The sequence below is a fragment of the Solanum pennellii genome, chromosome 10 (assembly GCF_001406875.1).
Source record: "Solanum pennellii chromosome 10, SPENNV200".
NCBI classification, from domain to species: Eukaryota; Viridiplantae; Streptophyta; class Magnoliopsida; order Solanales; family Solanaceae; genus Solanum; species Solanum pennellii.
Window position 1 is genome coordinate 80,585,075 of NC_028646.1, and position 21,637 is coordinate 80,606,711.

At 34.5% G+C, this 21,637-nt stretch overlaps 3 protein-coding genes across 3 annotated transcripts; 1 reads left to right on the plus strand and 2 right to left on the minus strand.

The window, feature by feature from the left end:
• Positions 1-1,856: 1,856 nt before the first annotated feature.
• Positions 1,857-14,058, plus strand: LOC107031850 (FAD synthase-like). Its single transcript, XM_015233336.2, has 17 exons — positions 1,857-2,097; positions 3,031-3,157; positions 4,376-4,421; positions 4,767-4,933; positions 5,052-5,169; positions 5,282-5,364; positions 6,741-6,800; positions 6,960-7,217; positions 8,072-8,168; positions 8,757-8,807; positions 9,753-9,833; positions 10,487-10,558; positions 11,551-11,613; positions 12,334-12,486; positions 13,281-13,338; positions 13,468-13,520; positions 13,612-14,058. The coding sequence occupies exons 2-17, from the start codon at positions 3,057-3,059 to the stop codon at positions 13,687-13,689; spliced, it is 1,539 nt and encodes a 512-aa protein (XP_015088822.1). The 5' UTR covers positions 1,857-2,097; positions 3,031-3,056; the 3' UTR covers positions 13,690-14,058.
• Positions 14,059-14,274: 216 nt separating this feature from the next.
• LOC107002303 (S-adenosylmethionine synthase 3-like) lies at positions 14,275-16,805 on the minus strand. Its single transcript, XM_015200265.2, has 2 exons — positions 16,649-16,805; positions 14,275-15,798 (listed from the first exon to the last, which is right to left on the minus strand). Exon 2 carries the CDS (start codon positions 15,790-15,792, stop codon positions 14,620-14,622), a length of 1,173 nt encoding a protein of 390 aa, XP_015055751.1. The 5' UTR covers positions 15,793-15,798; positions 16,649-16,805; the 3' UTR covers positions 14,275-14,619.
• Positions 16,806-18,965: 2,160 nt separating this feature from the next.
• On the minus strand, positions 18,966-21,519 carry LOC107031889 (probable 2-oxoglutarate-dependent dioxygenase AOP1). The gene is made up of 3 exons (XM_015233380.2): positions 21,071-21,519; positions 19,797-20,124; positions 18,966-19,455 (listed from the first exon to the last, which is right to left on the minus strand). Exons 1-3 carry the CDS (start codon positions 21,430-21,432, stop codon positions 19,204-19,206), a joined length of 942 nt encoding a protein of 313 aa, XP_015088866.1. The 5' UTR covers positions 21,433-21,519; the 3' UTR covers positions 18,966-19,203.
• Positions 21,520-21,637: the final 118 nt, after the last annotated feature.

Here is a 21,637-nt window from a genome sequence, read left to right on the forward strand (position 1 = left end):
TTTCGGAAATTTTATTGAGCAATTTTCTATATATAGCAAGTATAAAATTTATATTTGTATGATATAGCAAATTTTATATAATTGTATTTCATAGCAAATATAAATATATGTATTTCGCTATACATCTACAAAAAAATAATTGTATAATTTGTATATGTAATGTATATTTGTATGCTATAACAAAGTTTGCATAATTGTGTTTCATAATAAACATAAATATATATATTTTGCTATATATCTACAAAAAAAACAATTGTATAATTTGTATATGTATAAAATGATAAAGAGAGAAAGACAGAAGAAAATTGGGGAGACGATTATTTGTATTGTATAATAATAAGTGTATAGGCGAAGACATATATATTTCTATACAATTTTCTCTCGCAAACAGAAACGCAATTTATACATTTCATTTATGTTTGTATAAGCGATAGAGGCGAGAGTGGCGAGCGAGATCTGGGAGATGGGAGAGAGGGGAACGAAAATATATTTATATAAACAATTTTTTCTCGCTTTATACAAACACAAACGCATTTTATACATTTGTGTTTGTATAAATGCGAGAGGGAGCGAGCGACAGATGGAGCGAGAGAGGGAAAGTGGCGAGCGAGAGTTTGAGGGAGACAGGTGACTGAAAAACAGTTTGCTACAGGGCACAATTAAATCAAAGTATGGTTATAGCTTTTAATTTGATTTATTAATTTGTCATTATATACAATTTTTCAATTTCATTCTCTTTTCTTAATACTTAAACACTTATCATTTTCTTTCCTGTTGTTTGGTATTCACATTAAAATTCAGATACGCGCTATAAAATTCCAATTAAAAAATAAAACTTTCTAATAAAAGTGGCTCTCTATATTTGATATCCAGATTGAAGTCCGACTAAACAAATGCTTGTACCTGTAACTAAGGAAAAAAAAAAGAATTACAATGTGAGAAATTCAATCCTAAACAATAAGATGAAAGTTCAAATAGTGGACGATTAAGATTATATCTTCCAACCCATCTTTATCATATGCTATTCTTTGTTATACTTGTATAATTATTAGGGATAATTATATAGAATGATAAACTAATAACGTAAAATAAATACAGTAGTTACCGTTTGATTTACTTGTGTTCCATAACAAACTATTTGTCAGTCGCCTCTCTCTCTCATATTCTCGCTCGCCACTCTCCCTCTCTCACTCGCTCCATGTCGCTCGCCTCTCTTGTTTTATACAATAGAAATGTATAAATTGTGTTTCTGTTTGTATAAAGCGAGAGAAAATTGTATATACACATGCAAATACATATATCTCCGTCCTATACACTTATAATCATACAATACAAATATTTCCCTACCCAAGTCTCTTTCGCCTTTCTCTCTTTATCGTTTTATACAAATTCAAATTTTTTATAATTTATCTCTTTCTCGTTTTATACAATTTGATTCAATTGTATACAAATTCAAATTTTATATAGATACACAAACACATTCAATTGAATAGAGAGGTTAACAACGATTTATACAAATGAGAGGCTAACAACAATTTATACAAATGGTTTGCCAGCGAAATTATACAAATTTGACGAGAAACCAACAAATTATACAATTGCTTCTTTGTATATATGTATAGCGAAATAGACATAGATTTCAGTTGTATATGTATAGTGAATTATACATATAAATATTTGCTATAGAATACAATTATACAAATTTTGCTATAATATATAAATTTGAATTTCGTATTTGCTATTTGTGAAAATTGAAATAACTTTTCCTTTTAATGAGAATAAAAATCTAGGCTAGATAAGGAGAAACACAAATATAATATTCCAAAAGTATCTAATCTTATCGTAAAATTAAATAAATTCACTAACTCTAAAGAATTGTGACATTTACCCAATCCATATTCCAGTCTTCTTGTTCGATACTGATTTGACAACCCAAAAAAATTTCTTATAAAACAAATTCACATTGCCCATTCTTTTCAAGAAAGGCTAATCCCATGAAAAATATAAGAAAAAAGTTTGCTTTTTTATAGCCATTTTCTGAATACCAATATCAAAAGCAGATTTTCTTGTATTTTTGATAGACCCCTTGAACTCCAGGTAAATTTTTAATGTTAAAGTTTCAATCTTTACAATAAAAAAATAGTTCTTGTTGAGTAGTTCATTTGTTGGTAACAATTAGCTTTGCGTAAATTTATGCTTTTCTATGGAGAGTGAGTAGTATTGAGTATTTCCCTCTCCCTATGTAATTTTCAAGATTCAAACTAAGTGAACTTGGTTGACACTTTGAAATGTAATTTTCATTTTTTGTAGTTTACAAATTAAGTTTACTGCTAAAAATATGAATTGACCTTAATTGATTGAGTTCCAGAATGTTATAATCCATTGCAAGTTATGGTATTTAATGAGTCCCACGTATGGAAATGTGATGTGGGGGTGTATTATATATAGTCTTGGCTGCTCCCACCTCTAGCTTTTGGGTGTGGTTCTTTTTTGGTTGTATCAATTGGTATCAGTGCCACTCACCACTCTCCGTGCTTGCCATGCCATGGATAGTGATGCTGGTATTGCAGCGTTTACCCACGGCTAGCAATGTCTAGTGCACAGCCAGCCGTGGGAGTCCGGGCACTTGACTTGAAAATGGCTACTTGGGAAAGAGTTACCTACTTGTGCGAAAGTGAAAGCTACTTAGTGTGGAGCCTTCGAGAATGACTAATGCAGACTATGGTGGTTTTGCACGGTCTGGGACTTGAGTCCCACATCTGTATAGAAATGTGCTGATGTGGGGTTTATACAGTGTTGGGATCGGGGTGTGTGGTAATCCTTTGGTTGTATCACTGAAGTTGGTTAAATTAGTTCTGATAAGTGAGAAGTCCCAATATATTGGGACAAAAGAAGTATTTATTGATTTTAGAGATCTATTCCGTTCTATAAATCTATGTCAGATATTTTTTTTCCCACTGATATGTATGCTTAGATGTAAAAGTTTAGAGATATTGAATCTGGTGTCTCTTGTTTTTGTCATTTGTGCAGAAAGTTTCAGTTTTTCCTAAAGAGTTATGGAGATTGATAAAGCAGTTAGAGAATGTGATGACAGTAGGTTGAAGACAAAGTATACTAATGCCATATATGTTATCAAACGAGCACTCGCTCTGTATTCGTAAGCTTCTCTTCTTTTCCTCTACTCTTGGGGGCTGTGTTCTTGCTATGAAGTTACAACCTGTCTCAATGCATTGATTCATCATTTCTTGTTAATTTCATTGGAATAAAGATACTTGTTGATTACCTTGAATATACAAAAATGTGTGTGTTTGCTATATGGAAATTGTTTTCCTTGCAAAATTTTTTATATCAGGAAATATTTCAATGTTATTTTCTAGTGTTAGGTTGGGTGAAGAGTAGGTGACACATGATAATTACACAAGGTGGGGGATAGGGTGTGATGATAGTGTTTTGGTGATATGTTCGAGCATTCAGTTGAAAGAAGTGGTATGGGTAATAGTTGTGATATTTGTTGGACTATATTTCCTTGTAAAAAAATTCTCAATCACCAACCACTGAGATATTATTTCATTACGAAAAATATTCCCCTTCATACCTAACGCGCAAATTATCTTGTTATTAAGTTACAATGTCAGCATGTAAATTGGGACATTGCGTAGGTCGGAGCAAGCAAACCAGAAGGGTCTCTACAATTGTTTAATAGGACAATCATCAGCATGTTACAAAGAAGTGTAGGAGTTGAAATTTATAATCTTTTACTGGTATGGAGTAGGTCAATGATGGAGTTTGCCGCTTAGTGCTGTAATTCAAACAACTCCATGTATCATTATTCAAGCATAAAATGACAATGATAATGACATAATTTTTACATCTTTAAAGTAGGGAAAACTGTTTGTGTCAGTTGTAAACTAAGGTCATTAGCCATAGGATAATGTTCAGGACGCCTTTTGTTCCCTATAGTTAATCTACCATGGATTGTGAACTTCTGATGGATATAAGGATTATGTGCTGCAGATAGCAGCACGTACTTTAGTTTGTAGAATGTGGAGCATATATTTTAATGAGTAATATTATACTTGCCTTGGTAGTACAATGCTAAATTAATATTTTGAAGATTGAATGCAATAATATTTATTTGCATTATTATTTATTAATTTGGACTTATAGAAAATGGTAAATCTTTCCATCTATAGAAAGTAGTGATTCTTTTTTATGGACAACTAATAAAAAATTGTGGAAAAAATGGGACAGAGGAATATCATAGAAGAACAGTTGTTGATCTAGTAGTTATTGTTATTGCTTTTTTCTTTTATGATAATCTTGGCTTAGTGTTTCTCATCCTTCACCCTTCTGTTTGGACCTGGCCCCTAAACAGCATACAAGAGGTTGCGTTGAGCTTCAACGGAGGGAAAGATTCTACTGTAAGTTATTTACATGCCTCTCAACTGAAATCTCAACTTTTTTTCCTTTATGTTGAGTAACCAAAAATTTACATTAGGTTTGGTGATTGACAGGAGTCTTTGTAAATTTGGTTAGACATTGCACAAAGATGTATGAATATATGTGAGATTTGATTATCTTTAGTTTTAGAGAATCCCAAATTATTTCAAAAGACAGATTATTGAGTAGTGGGATGAAAAGGGTCCAAACGGAACAAAATGGATATAGAGGATTCCTATAGCCGACTCTAACTTGTGGGGGGTTGAGGCGAGTTTTTATTGTTGTTGTGTTTAACCAAATACGTGATGTTTGATTTTACAATTTAGGTTTTGCTTCACCTACTGAGAGCAGGCTATGTTCTGCATAAAGCGGAAGAAAGTAGTTCACAAGATGTTGCTGATGGTGAAAACTCATTTCCAATACGGACAATATATTTTGAGACCCCGACTGTTTTCCCTGAGATCAACTCATTCACTTATGAAACCGCAGCCACGTACGCAAGAAATCCTAATTTGTCTTCCCTCCCTTTGACACAAATAACATATTAGGATTCCCTCTAATGATAGCAGCACTTTTATTATCATTTGAATTGGTCCTTTTTCTCTGAACAGTTACAATTTGCAAATGGATATTCTTCGCCTCGACTTCAAATCAGGGCTCGAGGCTCTGCTAAAGGCCAATCCAATTAGAGCTATTTTTCTTGGTGTGCGAATTGGTGATCCTACTGCGGTAACGAAATAGATGTCAAACTTCTGCAACTATTCGCTGTTTTTTTTTCCTTTCAGAATATTGATAGATGTGATCTGTGGCTGACTGCTGCTTATGGTTACATACCTTTCAGGTAGGTCAGGAGCAATTCTCACCTAGTTCACCTGGGTGGCCACCTTTCATGAGGGTGAATCCAATTTTGGATTGGTCATACAGGTTAGGCTACACCTAATAAGCTCTCCTTATATCATTTCTTATTGTTGAATTACTATGTATATATATGTCTCACTCGGATCTAAAGTTGGAGAGCTTGGAAGTGCTGGGACTTTTGAATCCTTTGTAAATAAAGGTTGCATCTGCAAGTAAGGATTTTAGACCAATTAGTCCAAATGGAGCTAACAAAGAACTTGCTAAAGGATGATAGCCCCGGGGGATTTGGTTAAGTGTAAATACTCATGGGATGGGCGGATAGAATGCCCGTCATGAGCTCTAATCTTGCCACTAACAAGGAGCTTGATACTTATATTGGAGCAAGTTAGAGGGTTGGATTCATATTCTCCCAAATATGGATCAATTGGGCTTGGGCCAGCTAATTCACTGGAGATTTAATGTTTATTACAAAAAGAAAAAGAATTTGCTAACGTATAAGGAGTGCCAAAACATTTTATACGCTCAAGTTATATTAAGTTTACAAGCTGAATGCTAAAGAGGGTATTTATGAGAAATTTATGCATAAAGAATTGATATTTCAATGAAACACATCAACATTAGAGGTCCTCTGAATATAGCTGGGAGGAGGGAAATGGACTTCGAACTACTTGAGTTAGCTTCTGAAATTGACAGTTATTTAGGTTGAATTTAAAGTTTGAAATGAGGCCCAGGAAACAAAAGGCTTAAAGTCTGCAAGTCAAATAGAGAGCCTTATGCTATGTTAAAGATTATTTCATGTTGCGCTATCATATATGCTTAAGTCTTTAATTGTCGCATTTGTTATTGCTTAGGGGAAGTGATTATGGTCTTATTGGCTATTGTATTTAGGTGAGTATATATGTCCATGAAGGTTTATACTTCATACATTGTATGTTGTTTTCTTAATAGGGTCTATACTTTGAGTTAATCCTTAAGTTTTAAATGGGACATAGAACTATGTTTTTCACTTTTTCGCAAGTACCTAGATGGGACATGGACAGTCTTTTGGGAATAACTCAACAATTACAATGCCTCAAACCCAAGCTAGTTGTGGTTGGCTATATGAATCTTCACTATCCGTCTCACTCCATTAGGATGTGTTTCTTTCCAATATTCAGTAAATGAAGAAATTCAGAGCCAATTCTATCTGACTCATGATGTTGATGAAGAAATGCTTTAGGCATTATCTCATTTCTTTACATGTAGTTATGCAGTAGAAATTTTCTTTTACTGCTTGCCTTTCTGGATCAGCATCATCTCCTGTTTCACTTTTGTAAAGTTTTTTTTACTTTTTTATGGAAAATGTTCATCTAGCGGTTTTTTTGTTGAAAGTAATCATCTCTTCTGTTGGATTCTTATTTCTTACAATTAAAATGACTAACCTATTAAGTTTGATATGGCAGAGATGTATGGGCCTTCCTTTTGGTTTGCAAGGTTCGTTACTGCAGCCTTTATGATCAGGGGTATTTTCTCAGTTATGTTGCTTCAAAATTCTTTACGATTCTTCATTCAGCAGCATGATAAGGATATACATTTTTGAGATTTATACTAAAATCTATGTCATATTTGCTCTTGTGAAGTGGAAGTTGTTTGAGCATTCTATTTATTTCACTGATTTATAGGTATACTTCAATTGGGAGCATCCATGACACTGTTCCGAATGCACTATTGTGCATCAGGAATGACAACAACAGCGAAAAAAAGTTTAGGCCAGCTTATTTACTTGCTGATGGAAGGCTGGAAAGATCTGGAAGGGTAAAGAAGTTCTCTGCTCCAGTGTGTGGGAAATTATCTTCTGTATGCAATGGACTGAAAATCGAGGATTTGAATTCCAATAATATGCTTACTGCCTCAATCATAGCTGTGGGAGATGAAATTTTGTAAGTTATCGGCTCTATAGCCCTAAATATGATGATCAGTACGATAGTGATGTTCTTCTGAGGCTTCTTGTTATTATTTCTAAGTTCTGGTGCATTTCAGCCGATCTCTATTTTTCGTTTTGTTCCTTATACATCTCTTTTTTTTCTTTGGAAGATAAAATCAATCTATCAGGAGCATATATTCTCTTTTCTGCTCAACTTTACTTGTGTTGTATTTAACAAAGCTGAATCAGGGTAATTGATATCCTGCATTGGATCGCTTCTGCAATCACATAGTTGTCAGAACCTATTGTTCATAGCACATCTTTGAGAATAAGTTATCCTCTGCTTCAAAATATTTTTTCCTCTCTAGGTAAAACTTTTCATTTGAGAATTGAACAGGAATCAAGGAGTTTATTTTGGCGTCTTAACAAACATGTCCCTTCATATTAACTAGGCTTGTTTCCGAGTTTTTCCATCCTTTAGTTGTGCTGAATACTTTAGGTAGTTTTGCTATATTGCATCTATGAGGATAGTTACACAATTAGGGGAATGTATGATGATGGAGTGTAGTTTACATGGTATATTAACAAATTTTGGTGTGTATTAGGAGATCGGCTGAACGGCAGAGCGTCCTCAATTCTTTCAGTTTCCATTTGTCTAAGTAGATAGATTCATTTTGTTTATTAGTATATGTTAAGACGGCACTCTATTTAATGCAATAAACTATATCTTTTCAGTTCGCACATCATCTATCCGTGTCAGATAATTGATACCCTGCAAATAATATATGTAGTATACCCCTGAAGTATGAACTTTCTGCTATTTGTAGTTGCTTACTTATCAGATGTCTTTCTCTTGGTTCCGTAGCTCAGGTCTGGCACAGTAGAGGACAAGTTGGGTTCTGTGTTATGTAGAAAGCTCCATTCTATTGGTTGGGCAACATCACTGCTTGCTGTCACTCGAAATGATGTTAGTAATAATTATTTCTGGACAGATTGTATAATTTCTGCTTCTGTTTTGTTCAACTATGTGGTATGCATGAAGTTGACAGTAGTTCTCCATTGGAAGTTGGGTTTCTGATAGATACTAGAGAGATACTTCTCTTTTGTTTTCTTTTGCCGTGTATTTCGTTCAACTTTTGCAGCAATCCAGCTCGCAGCCAAAACAGTAAAGGCAAATAAGTACTGTGAAGTTGATGCACACTTAAATCAACTAAAAACTGAAAACAGATTGAGTTTATTGCAGAAAGTGACTCCAAAAAAGATATAGAAAAGCGTCAAAGTTTGTCTCTATAGTAAGCTTCAGGATCTCCTAGCGATTAAACTATTTTCTTGACCATGCTGAGCCGACTTTTAGGTAGAACAGTCTGCTGTATTGCTTTTCTGGAGCAACATCATTTTCTTTATAAGTTCTATTAAGTTGAAGTCACTTTCTGCTCAATTTCCACCTTGATTTAAATGTTTGATGGAGCTTCGACATTTATTAAACGAACTTTATGCTTTATTAAAAGAACTTTATGCTAGCATCTGTTCTTAATCATATCCTTTTCATATTCAGATAGATTCTGTGGCCGAGGAAGTTGAGAGGCGGAAGTCCACAAATGACATGGTAAACGTTTTTGTCGGTATGGATATATTTATGGGAAAAGGGTCAAAAATACCCCTCAACTTTAGTTTATTAGTTAATTATGCCCCTATCGTTAAAATGAAGTTATTTTTACCGGTACCATTACTAATTTCATCATTTATACCACTCAATTAACGGAAATCCCCAAATTGAGTCAAATTAACCCGAATTTTCAAAAGTAACCCATTTCCCATTTCAAACCCAATGCTCCGACCCGTATAACTCATTTCTCCTTTCATCCATTCTCTCAAATTAATCCAAATCCTCCATTGAAACCATGTCAACCAGTTCAAAAACACCAATTTCCTCTCTTTCTCCCCCAAATCCTCTGCCTCTGCCACTGCCCGTACTGGTGTATGAGGAGTTGGCTTCATTGGAGATGACGGTTACTGCTGAACCTCTGCAAGTACCTTGTTTGGTCGAGGAAGCTGACATGGACATGGCAATGCAATGAACTTGGGTACTTGATCTCCAGGCATTAATACTGCTGGCATGAAAGAGAGGAGATTGATGTTTGTTTGAACTGGTTGACATGGTTTTAATGGAGGATTTGAGATAATTTGAGAGAACGGGTAAAAGGAAGAATGGGTTATACGGGTCAAAGCATTGGGTTCTAAATGGGAAATGGGTTATTTTTGAAAATTCGGGTTAATTTGACTCAATTTGGGGATATCCATTTATTGAGGGGTATAAATGATGAATTAGTAATGGTAGGGGTAAAAATAACTTCGTTTAACGGTAGGGGCATAATTAACTAATAAACTAAAGTTGAGGGGTATTTTTGACCCTTTTCCCTATATTTATTAAATTGTTTCATATATGTGCACCATCCTGTTGTGTGTGTGTGTGAGTGAGTGAGAGAGAGAGAGGGAGAGAGTACTGCCCACCTGTTCTAACATATACATTCCAAAATTAATTTCACTGCAGGTATTTATATATGGTGGGGTAGGTCCATTGCATTCGGATGTTACCGTAGCTGGAGTTGCTAAAGCTTTTGGTGTTCGCATGGTATGTAATATAGATTTATTAGATCTCTCTGCTACTTAATATTCCACAACTTAGTGTGGCAATAGCTTCCAAATGATTCATCCATTTCAGTAAGCTTCATAATCACAAGTTTGTATTGCTTGTAAGATATTATAGGAAATAGGAATAAATTCTCTCTGCTATACTTCCAATGGACAAGGCCACTAGGATATTAAATTTGTGTTTTTGAAAAGGACATTCTTGAAGCTGCAATTTTTTACCTTTATTTCTTTTATTCAGCGCTGAAAGATCAAGTTAAAGAAGAGACCAATATTAAATTGAGAAAAGAAGAAAGCATTAGGCTGAGATGGTTAGTCAAGCATATATCAATAAGTTGCCAAGATAAAGTTAGCTAGATGGCTTCATAAGTACATTTAATGTAAATATCCGGTTATACTGTTTCCAATTATGGTTTGTTGTGTCCGTATATGATCTTGGGCAATCATTACCACCTGTGCTAACTTTTGGGGTTGAGTTAGTTTGGCGATCCACCGTATAAGCATCTTATTTATCTAAATGATGCAACTTTCAAAGTTCATGCTGCTGATCGAACAATCTAGTAAAAGTGTTATTTAGATAGTCCACTTTGTAAAATGTATCAGTATCTCTGATGTTCTCATAACTTCATTTTGCAGGCTCCTGATGAAGAATTTGAAGAACATTTAAGGCACCTGATTGCTGAAAAGTGCACCGGCGACAAAAATGAGGTTTAAGTCATTACTCATGAAAATTTTTCGCAGGTTCTGAGGTGTTTATTACATGTATATATGCAAACAGTAAATATGAATGGCATGTTTTATGTAGTACCTAATAGTAATTTAAAGAACGGGCATATAGTGCTAATGGAAGGAATCCAATTTCGTGTTTTTACTTGCTGATAGAAATTTAGAAATTTGGTAGAAAAGCTCTTCATGTTGAGTTCGATGTTGATTGAAAAGGAAACATTAAAGCTCCTTGGTTCACAAAACCAGAATGACATATTGTTCTTGGAACTTTAGAAATTGCATTTCTGCATATTCAGTTACTGTTGACTTAAATGCCGAGGTTGCTTCAGTATGGTCCTTGTATGCAAAACGCTTAGTATTCGAGGTGCCTAGTAACCTGAAGTTATGCTTTAATCTCCAATACTAGCTGAAGGAAGAGAATACAAGATCTTTTCCCTCTTAGTGCTACAGGGTGAATCAGTCTTTGCAAATGCATCTCATTTATGACTGCCGAGGAATGAAATATCTCAAAATATCACATGGATTTTTACTGACTGTAACTTACACCCTGCAAGATAAAATTGGTGGTTTGATAATTTTGTCCAAGGCTGATCTAGAACACTTACTGTTTTTGCAACATTTTTCTTGAGCCAAGGGTCTGTCCAAAACAACCTCTCTACGGCACGTAGGGGTAAGGTCTGCTGTACATCCCATCCTCCCCAGACCCCACTTGTGGGGACACACTGGGTATGTTGTTGTTGCTGATCTGGAACACTTGTCGTGATATTATTGGTAAATCTCTAATTCAAAATCATGCTCTAGTGTAGTACAAGATCACCTGGCTCTGAAAGATAGAATAGTGCAATGAATCAGAAACTTAATTAATGTGTTCTTTATATATTTCAAATGTCATAAAATTCATGATTTGTAACATTCCAACAGCTAAAGCTTCTCTGCCTGTAAGAATTAAATTCTTGTTTCTTTTCTGATTACAGATGGCACAGCTGCCTGAAGGTATTACAGAATTGCTTCATCATGAACAGCTGCCTGTGCCTTTGGTATGTGTGTGTTTGCTGAGATTGGATGATTATTACAATTATTTCATTCTCTAACTCGATGCCCTTCTTAGAGTAGACATTGTTGGAATTTATTCTCAAGTAGTCATATTTTTCCGGAGTTCTTGATTGTATGAAAAACTGGCACAACCATGTACATTTTTGTTGGCATATATTCATTCAAATCTTCTTCTGTGAATTGGGCATCACCAGAAGTCCATTTAGAAACCTGAGCTGTAGTATTTTCTCCTTTCATGAAGATCTTTTTTTGTTTCCCTCTGCAATTTATTCCACTTCCTTCTTCACTTTGGTTGGTGTAAGGTTTTACTCTTGATACCTCTTATGAGTGTTGCTGCTGTAATTCTTCACTAAAATTTATCCTTTAGTTAGTGGCTTTGAACTTTGATGATTTTAGGAAGTGTGAAAACTAGATCTATACTCTGTTAAAGTCATGTTGAATGTTCTTACATAGCACTAACATGTTATTCTGTTTTTTCAGAGTTGTCAGTGTGGTTAATTACTCGGAAGAAATAGATCACTGATAGTGAATTCGACTTTATCTTTGCCTCATTTCCTTCTATATTTCATGTTTTTCTTATGTATATTTGATTACATAAAGCTATTTCATGTCTTACTATATACTTCTTGTTGCTCTTTAACTGGTGAGTTTATGATACTTAAGTTTGAACATTGATTTTTTAGCATGTCTGTTCTCTTATGTAGATTAAGTGCCATAATGTGATCATTCTCACTGCAACCAATGTTGCTGAACTGGACCTACAGTGGCATTGTCTGATTGATTCATTGAAATCTAATGGTGACTTGGTATTGATGGCACCATTTGTTTCAAAATGCTTGGCAACAACTCTTTCTGATGTGAGTGTTCTGCAACCCTTTCTTAGATATCCTTTTCTCTTTGATATATGATGTTTTCAGTCTTCTGTAATTACAGAAACCAAGATCTCTTCGTTATAGTATATATCCTTAAGTCGTGCCCAACTAGTTTGATATCGCGGCACAGTTGATTGATATATCATATGTATCTCTTGAACTCTTTAGGTGAATTTATAAGTTGCCTTTCCAAGTTCTATTTCGTGCAATCTCCTGGGATGGTAGAACTTCATGTTTCTCATGATGCAAAAGATGCTAGATGTCATTACAGCTTGATCTAATGGCTTGTGAGCCATCATATCGGAATTCTTCTCACTTTACCAAATTAGCTCTTCAACATTTTCCTGGAAAAGTGTCAAGTCCTGAAGATTTAAAATAAAGAGAAAGTATGAATTACTGATAAACCTGGTACATGACCCTTAACACAAGTACACAACCAACTAGGACTCACAATGTGAATGAAGCATCGGGTAGACTTTTTGCAGCCAAAAGGTATCAGATTGTTTATCACCCGTATAGTCGTCAAAACCAAAGCCAGTTTCTGATCTTTACCCCATATAGTCAACAACATTCTGCTTAGTTTTTCTTCCTGGATTTGGTGAACATATAGAGTACCTTCTAGAACGGTGAAGTGCAACGTCATTGACTCGTATCATTTTGCTTTTCCTTCTTTAGATGAGTCTTTATAATGTTATCTTTGTGAATAGTCTTCCTGTTAACATGTTCCGTCTATAGCACTCTGTGCAGATTACTATTTACTAGCTCCCAATGAATTGCAGGTTGAAGTTGCTCAACCTCTCTCAAAACTTTGCCTTCAATTTCCTGATATATACATCGGTAAGTGACTAATATCATTTACAAGGTTGATGGTTTATATGAACCACCGCGTACTCCCACTCTTATCCTTCTCTTTTTTGTTAAAAAGTAGTTTCGTTTTAAATCGTTCCTATTTCCTTTAACATGAAGGAGGTTATCGAGGATCAAGAAAAGGCCCTCTTATGATCAGATTTGAAGGGAAGGTAAGAACTTTTACTAGAGACGTCGCATGGTTTTGAAGTTTCACATTATATCTTCTGTATCAAGTTCAATAGTATTTTTGTGTTACTGTAGGACCTTTCAAGAATAGAGGCAGCTTCACAATCACTGTGCCAGAATTTTCAGCCTGGTGCATTCTCTGAAACTGAATAACCTCAAGACTTTTCCACTCTGCTGAAGGCGTCGATATACGAAACAGCCTAAGGGAAAGGGTTAGAAATTTCATGTTCACAATTGAGGAGAATGACAAATAAGCTGGAGCAACATAATTTTTAGTACAAGCTGTACAATGTGACATATGGGGTGTGTGTTAATCACCACTTCAAGACACAAGGATATATTTTACTGGCAAGTAGCTTAGGAAATGCAATCTCACTGCAACTTTATATCACACCTAATAGTTCAGTTGCCAAAGAATCAATCTAGCAGTCTATATAGTCAGACCTCTTTATAACGACTTTCTCTTGTAAAAATATTTCACTATAATTGAATCTCTTGTTATATTATATTATATGTTCTTCATAGCTATAGCAACAAAAATATATCCAGACAAACGGCACTATTATACATTTTATGGTGTTGTCTTTTATTTTTGTTTATGCTATTACAGGTCATTTGGTACGCGGGATGTGAAAAACGTTCGATGGAAAATAATGTCACGCATGATAGACTGTAGTATGGGAAAAAGGAGGAAATATATAAAGAGTAAAACATCTAAAACTGTATAGAAAAAAACAATAACAGGACCAATAGTTCAGCAACATGCTGCATTTCTCATTAGATAAATGAACACAAAGACAAAAGAACTTGTTCGTATGAGGGGATATCAGAAATGAACAACGCAGGTTACATCGTAATTAAGTACTGCAAAAAAAGAAAAATCAACAGTATCAATTGCTAGGAGCTCTGAGAATCCATCAAAGTATGTAGACACTTGCTTTGGTCTCCCTCCACTTGATAGCGCCTTAAATGTAAAAATAGGATATCAATTTACTCAATCAATGAAGCTTGTTTATTTGGTCCGCAATAAGAATAATAGGCACAAGAATATTGGTACGCAAAGTTGTGAGTGGGAACTTGCACTCAAGCTTTAGGCTTGAGGGCCTTAACAGTCTCCCAGGTGAAGTCAGCGTCATCACGGCCGAAGTGACCATAAGCAGCAGTCTTCTGGTACCTGAAGTTGCCTCCTCTCTTCAAGTCAAGGTTAATGGACATCATTCCAGGCCTGAAGTCGAAGTTCTCCTTGATCAGAACCAAAATATCCTTGTCTGGAATGGTTCCGGTTTTGTACGTGTCAACAAACACAGAGAGTGGTTCTGCGACACCAATAGCATAAGAAACCTGGACAATGCAGCGGCGAGCAAGTCCTGCAGCGACCACACTCTTTGCTGCCTGTCTCACAATGTAAGCACCACTCCTGTCCACCTTGGTAGGGTCTTTTCCTGAGAAGGCACCTCCACCGTGAGCACCCCAACCTCCATAAGTGTCGATGATGATTTTCCTGCCAGTGAGTCCAGCGTCACCATGTGGACCACCAATCACAAAACGACCTGATGGGTTGAGGTGGAAGATGGTCTTGTCATCAAGGTACTGAGCTGGGATCACGGGCTTGATCACATGCTCTTTCAAGTCCTTGGCAATCTGATCATTTGTGACAGTTTCATCATGTTGAGTTGAGATGAGAACGGTGTGAACTCTAATAGGGACCATGGCACCATTGTCGTTCTTGTACTCGACTGTAACTTGTGTCTTGCCATCAGGTCTGAGCCATGGGCAAGTCTTGTTCTTCCTCACTTCGGTAAGCTTGGCACCAAGCTTTGTAGCCAAAACATGAGTAAGTGGCATGAGTTCAGGTGTTTCATCGGTGGCATAGCCAAACATGTGACCTTGGTCACCAGCTCCAATTTCTTCTGGTTTCTTGGTAAGATGACCATGGACTCCCTGGGCAATATCAGGGCTCTGCTGCTCAATGTTGACAAGGACTTTGCAGTGGTCAGCATCAAGACCAACATCAGGTGAAGTGAAGCCAATGCCTCTGCAGGTGTCACGTACTATCTTCTCATAGTCCACCTTGGCCTTGGTTGTGATCTCTCCAAAGACCATGACCATGTTTGTCTTTGTGCAGGTTTCACATGCAACCTTGCTCTCTGGGTCTTGTTCTAGGCAAGCATCAAGAATGGCATCTGAAACCTGATCACAAAGCTTGTCGGGATGTCCTTCATTAACTGACTCTGAGGTGAACAAGAAAGTTTCCATATCTAGCTGAAAAGATCAATAAAATATGTCATCACTTCTTTCTCAAATATTCACGAGAAAATATGGCAAGTCGCTCATAAGCATGTCAAGCCATAACGTTCCATCATATTAACACATTTCATTGAATTCAAAGAGTTCTAGTGTTAACATTGGCGAAAAAAAGAAGATAATGGATACATCACACACAATTCTCTCTTAAATTACACAATGCTTCAACATTTGGTCCGCACAATCTCATTATACAAACTAAAGACGCCACGTATACCCAAAAATTGCCCTGTTTTCTCCCGCTTAAATGTTTCAAAGACTACTTTCTTCACTCGGTCTACGTTCTCACGACCCCAAAAAAAAATGATTTAATTTCATTTTAAACACACAACACCACAAATATTTCACCACTAAATCATCATTTTCCATCATTAGACTCCCAAACAACCAAATCCATGGGCCAAAAGCAACATATTTGTCACCATGTACAGGGCAACCAGCTTAGCAATGAGATCTACGTAATCTCCATATACTACAACAATACAATATGACAATTAGAGTTAATTTTACTCAATGACATGAAAATTAACAAAAATTCCTAGTTTATTAACGAGATCTAGATATACTACATTGAGCTAAATCAGTTTCGTAATTAACCAAACGTCTCAAGTTCGAGCATGCGAATCCAGATTAGTCGAACTTCAAAGCGGATAAAAACACAAATATATAACACCAATATGAGATATCATAACATAATTTTGAAGCGAATCAAACAAAACATGCATAAATATATCAGATCTATAATCTAATGAAGCAAAAGCAAAGCATAAAACAGTAAATTAAGCATAACTTTATGAAGAAAACGAACCTGAGAATGGAAAAGAAAGCTCTAGATCTGTAGAAAGGAAGAAGAATTTGAGAGAACAGAGAAATGATGTGTGTTTAATGAAAAGATTTAAGGGGAGTATTTATAGAAGCTGAAATGTAGGAGAAAAAGTGGGGGCTAACGAATGACTCGCTCTATTTCTTCTCACTTTCCAACAAGAGTGGTTTTTTTTTTCTTTTTACCAACCAATATTTGGCTTTACCAAACACAAGTGGGGACAATGGGGGTGGGGGTGGGGGGATTTTACTTATTTTTGATAAGTTTTCGTTTCGAACGGTTTTGTAATGTTTTTACTTGTTCGGAAGATCTATATATGTCTCTATATTATCCTCTTTAAAATTTTAGTTGTGGGATTATATTGATATATCGTTGTAGTGATTTTAGTTTTTTAAACTTCAATGAATTTTAATTAGGAAAAAAGGATAAATATATTTCAGAATTATCTTAAATGGTATACAAATACCCTCCGTCTACTTTTGGGACATAAGTATCCCTACTGTCCAAAAAGTAGAGCATATATATTCTTTATACTAACAGGCACACATGTATCGTAATCGTATCCACCGACCTGACATCGAATCAATGGATAAGATTACGCCACATGTCCCTATTTAATCTTCCGTTAGAGTGAAGTGCATATATGCTCTAGTTTTTGGACGGCAGGGGCACTAATATCTCAAAAGTATGACGGAGGATATCTGCATACCATTTACGATAGTTTGAGAATATATTTGTCCTTTTTTTCCTTTTAATTATATGATTGTTGAAGTTATTGGGGATTAATATATGTAATTTTTAATTAGATGATGTGTATTTTTGATTCTTTGGTTAATCAATCTTCAAAGAATTAACACATTTTATCTCTCGAAATAAGATATGTATATATACTATTCTCTTCAAAATCTACTTGAAGAATTACAGTGATATGTTATTGTTGTAACAATTTTAGTCACTTAAACATCAATAAATTTTAATTTTGATCCTTGAGGTTATTAATAAAGTACATTTAACTTTTAATTAATGTGCACCTTTGATCCCTATGCTAATGCATCTTCACAAAGTTAACGAATTCTTAAATGCTAAATTGTTTAATTATTAATGTGTAATTAAAAGGTTATTTTTATTAATGTTAAGATTAACTAAAAAGAGAAATAAAACTAACCGTCCATGTACTTAAATTTTAAATCATTGTAACATGAATTTTATCAATAGGTTCCTCTCATTTATATAATTTTATCATTTCTTCAAATTGTTTTCTCATGGCATGATAAAAATAGTTAGTACTATAGCACGACCCACTATTTCAACGAACCAAAAAAAAAAAGAACTCATTGAATTTTAATAGTTATAAAAAATTATTATGTTGAAAATTCTCAAAATAACATATTACTTTAATTGATCAGTGTGTCAAATACATAAGTTGGTCGACTGAAAGTGTTCTTTATTTTTAATTAGAAATTAGAAATTTTGAATCTGATGTTAGTTTCATTTGGAAGTGTTTTCTCAATGTGAATTTTTTTAACATGAATCTAAATTTTATCGAACACCGATGCGGATGTCGAAAATTCTTCCCAAATTTCCTACCCCTTTAAATTTTATATGACCACTTACCAATCATGAAAGTGCAACTATACTTCTATTATTTGGTGAAGTTGGTGAGAGTATGAAATGTTTTTTTTTGTCTTGAAGCATTGTAAATCTTGTACCTAGTGCATCAAGAATTGTACATATTGTTAAAAAGTCATTGAATTATTAGTAAATTGAGGTTTTTCAATCCACCTTGAAATTAAATGGTTGTTAGATGTCACTTCATTTTTGACAAATTTCTTGGTGAGTTGTGCTACTTCATTTTCTTTTTTCTTCCCACCAACTATGTAGTTGTTGACTATTTGCTTAAACTTATATGTATAAAAAGTGTATATGATGTGTGTGGATTTTTTTAGTATTAGTCAATGTTTTTATTATATGAAAAAAAAAATCACCTACACATAGAAGATATGTATTATCCAGCTAATCATGCTTTAAGGCATGGAGTTTTTTTTTTTTTTTTTCTAAATAAAATGAATCTTTGAAATTTGCATTTGAAAAGGCTTAAAGTGTGTATACATTTTAAAATAATGTAGACTGGTGTGTCTTGTGCTCTTGTCAATTCTCATTTCTTTGCTCAATTTTTACAAGTTTTTAGATAGTACTCTTTCCGTTTCATTTTACCAGCCCGTTTTAGCAAATCGATAATATTTTATTTGCATTAATAAAATTAAATTGATGAAATACACCTCTAATAAAGAGATGTATCGTATTAGAATCAACAGAGATCAAATAATATGAAACTGAGCAAGTACAAGCAAAAGAGAGTTCAAGTAATATGAAGACGGTAAAGCATTACAACAACAATTACAATACCCCGTGTAGTCCCACGAGGTTGGATCTGAAAAAAAGTAGAGTGTATATATGCAGACTTTACTCCAGTATGGCGAAGGTAGAAAGACTGTTTTCGATAGACCTTAACGAACTGAAGTTTCAAGAAGTACAATAATTCATACACCACAATAAGCCTTGAGAACATTGGGGCCAGCTTCTCGTCCAACTTCTGTCCCAAAAAACTCAAAATATCCAAGAATGTCATATGGCTTGAAGAGTAAAGGGTGTTCTTCATCCACGAGTTCTTTTGGGGCCTTTATGGTGTAATCTGTTTTTGGATCTGCAAATAACTGAATGGAGAACCTATCATTTTCTCCGGCCATCGTTACCCTATGGAGAGGAGAATGTAATCGACCATTTGTCCATGCCTGCATAAATTTGCACATTTATGTTAATGTTACACAAAGAACATACACTAAAAGAAAACTGTGAATTATAGAGGGATTTTCCTGAAAATTAGTATGAAAATTTGCAGAAAAATAATCCAAAGAATAGTATGTAAAACTATCTTTGGTTCTATTTTTACATAAAAAAGGACGATGTTGTGTATATGTAGACATCGAGACGATAGCATGAACTGCAATTGACTCGATGTCTATGTATACAACAACATATTCAATGTAGTTTCACAAAGTAGAGTCTGGGAGGGTAGAGTGTACACAAACTTTACCCCTGTCGACTCAAGGAAAACAGTTCAAATACGTCTTACCATGAAGGAATCTCCTGATAGAACAACGAACGAATTCGATGAAATATCAACGTCAATCCATTGTCCATTTTTCTTGAGAATTTGCAATCCATTTACTTGATTTTGTGATATTATGGTCAAGAAGTTACCATCAGTATGATCACCAATTCCAGGTTTATTCCCAATATCTCCATCTTGAGTTGCATTGTATTTGGTTAATCTCAATAGAAAAGAGGTGAGGTCCAAGAATTCATCAATGTAATTTTGTAATCCTAGACTCTCCAAAACCATCCTTTTCACCATCTCATCCAATTCCACAAGTGGCTTTGAGTAGGACTTAACTACATTGCTGAAAAACAAGCAAATGGAGACACATTGTCAAGCAATAAGAGAGCCTCACATAATTAATTCTCATAATTTTTTCACTCATAATTTGATATGTTTGTTTTAACTTCCAATTTTAAACTGTCCTTTTTATATAGAAACTAAGTAATATATTTGATAACATAATGAACTTTTTTTCAATCTTTTCTTAAACGATGTTAACACAAAAATATTCATGAACAAGTTCCCTTTTTGTTTTAAGTTATATGCTATATGAAAACTTTATACTTTATTTTAGATATTCACCAATGAGTGTTATTTAATGGAATGAATTCTATCATTTAAAAAGAATTATATCATTTAAATTGATCAGAAATTTGGATATTTTTGTTATGCTCAAAACCTCAACTATTAAGTTATGTAAGTTATTTTTTTTCTTCTTATTTGTGATGATAACCAAATTAAAATCTCAATTTGAGTTTTAAAGCTTAAAATCTATAATCTGTCACTTTTAGTTTTTGTACTCTTCTTCCTTTCTTCTATTTTTTTTTATTTGAAATTTGATATTTTTTGTCTTAAATGATTAATCTATTGTGTAAAAAATAGATTTTCTTGTTAGTGTATAAATTTTATAAAATAAATTTATGGACCTCTTAATATGATTTTGCCTTAGTCCACGAGAGTTGTTAAGCCGCCCTTGCCAAAGACGACATGACACTTGATAGTTAGGTGTGGATGTCAAGAATAAGGGTAAAAAGTAGTACTTATTTTCCAAGAAAACACATATATTCGGGGAAAACACTTTCCTTCATACCAGACACTCCCTTGACGAAAAACGGATCCTTGCATGTCCTTGCCCCCTACCCCGCACACGCAGAGGTAGCACTCAACACAAAATCACAGCTAAAGAGTTACCAAAAAAAAAAGAAAGAAAAACTGACAAATACAAAATGTTGGAAGAAGTAACATACCAAAACTCAGGATTTCCCTTGGGCCAGAATATATCAGCAAAAGTTTCAACACTTCCAGGTTGAAGCAAGTCATCAATGCATACACTCTCATACAATGGTAGTGTTGGAAGCTTCCCTATGTAGCCACCATTAAAGGGTGATTTCTTTGACAAGTTTTTCATTTTGATCTCCCATGGAAATTCAAAGATTTCTTTTGAATTATCAAACATGGCTTCTCGAGTTTCATGTCGAAGTTCATCATATATTGCTTCAAAGCAACCATACTCTTGCAAGGCTTTAAAAACTTGAGATTTTGTTGAATCCCATTCAGTAGTGCCTGGTTTTAGCTCTGGCTTGCAGAAATCTATGGTAGGAACCTTCATTTCATTAGAATTAAGAAGTCAACAACATGAAAAATAGGAAATAGAAGAAAGTAGATCTCACATAAAAAATGATATATATAGTAGGGGAAATAATTATATTTTAATAGAAGTAGTGTGTCCAGGAAAGATAAAATATTATATTATCAATCAATCAAAGTTAACTTTAGAGCGGTGTAGCTATATTTTGTGTACACAATAGAAATAT

Coding starts and splice junctions, on each gene's coding strand:
- LOC107002303 (XM_015200265.2), bottom strand. CDS start 15,792: ATGGAAACTTTCTTGTTCACCTCAGAGTCAGTTAATGAAGGACATCCC.
- LOC107031889 (XM_015233380.2), bottom strand. CDS start 21,432: ATGAAGGTTCCTACCATAGATTTCTGCAAGCCAGAGCTAAAACCAGGC. Junction 20,125..21,070: donor AAGGGAAATCCTGAGTTTTG/GTATGTTACTTC, acceptor CTTGTTTTTCAG/CAATGTAGTTAAGTCCTACT. Junction 19,456..19,796: donor TATCAGGAGATTCCTTCATG/GTAAGACGTATT, acceptor AAATTTATGCAG/GCATGGACAAATGGTCGATT.
- LOC107031850 (XM_015233336.2), top strand. CDS start 3,057: ATGGAGATTGATAAAGCAGTTAGAGAATGTGATGACAGTAGGTTGAAG. Junction 6,801..6,959: donor TGCAGCCTTTATGATCAGGG/GTATTTTCTCAG, acceptor ACTGATTTATAG/GTATACTTCAATTGGGAGCA. Junction 8,169..8,756: donor TTGCTGTCACTCGAAATGAT/GTTAGTAATAAT, acceptor TTTCATATTCAG/ATAGATTCTGTGGCCGAGGA.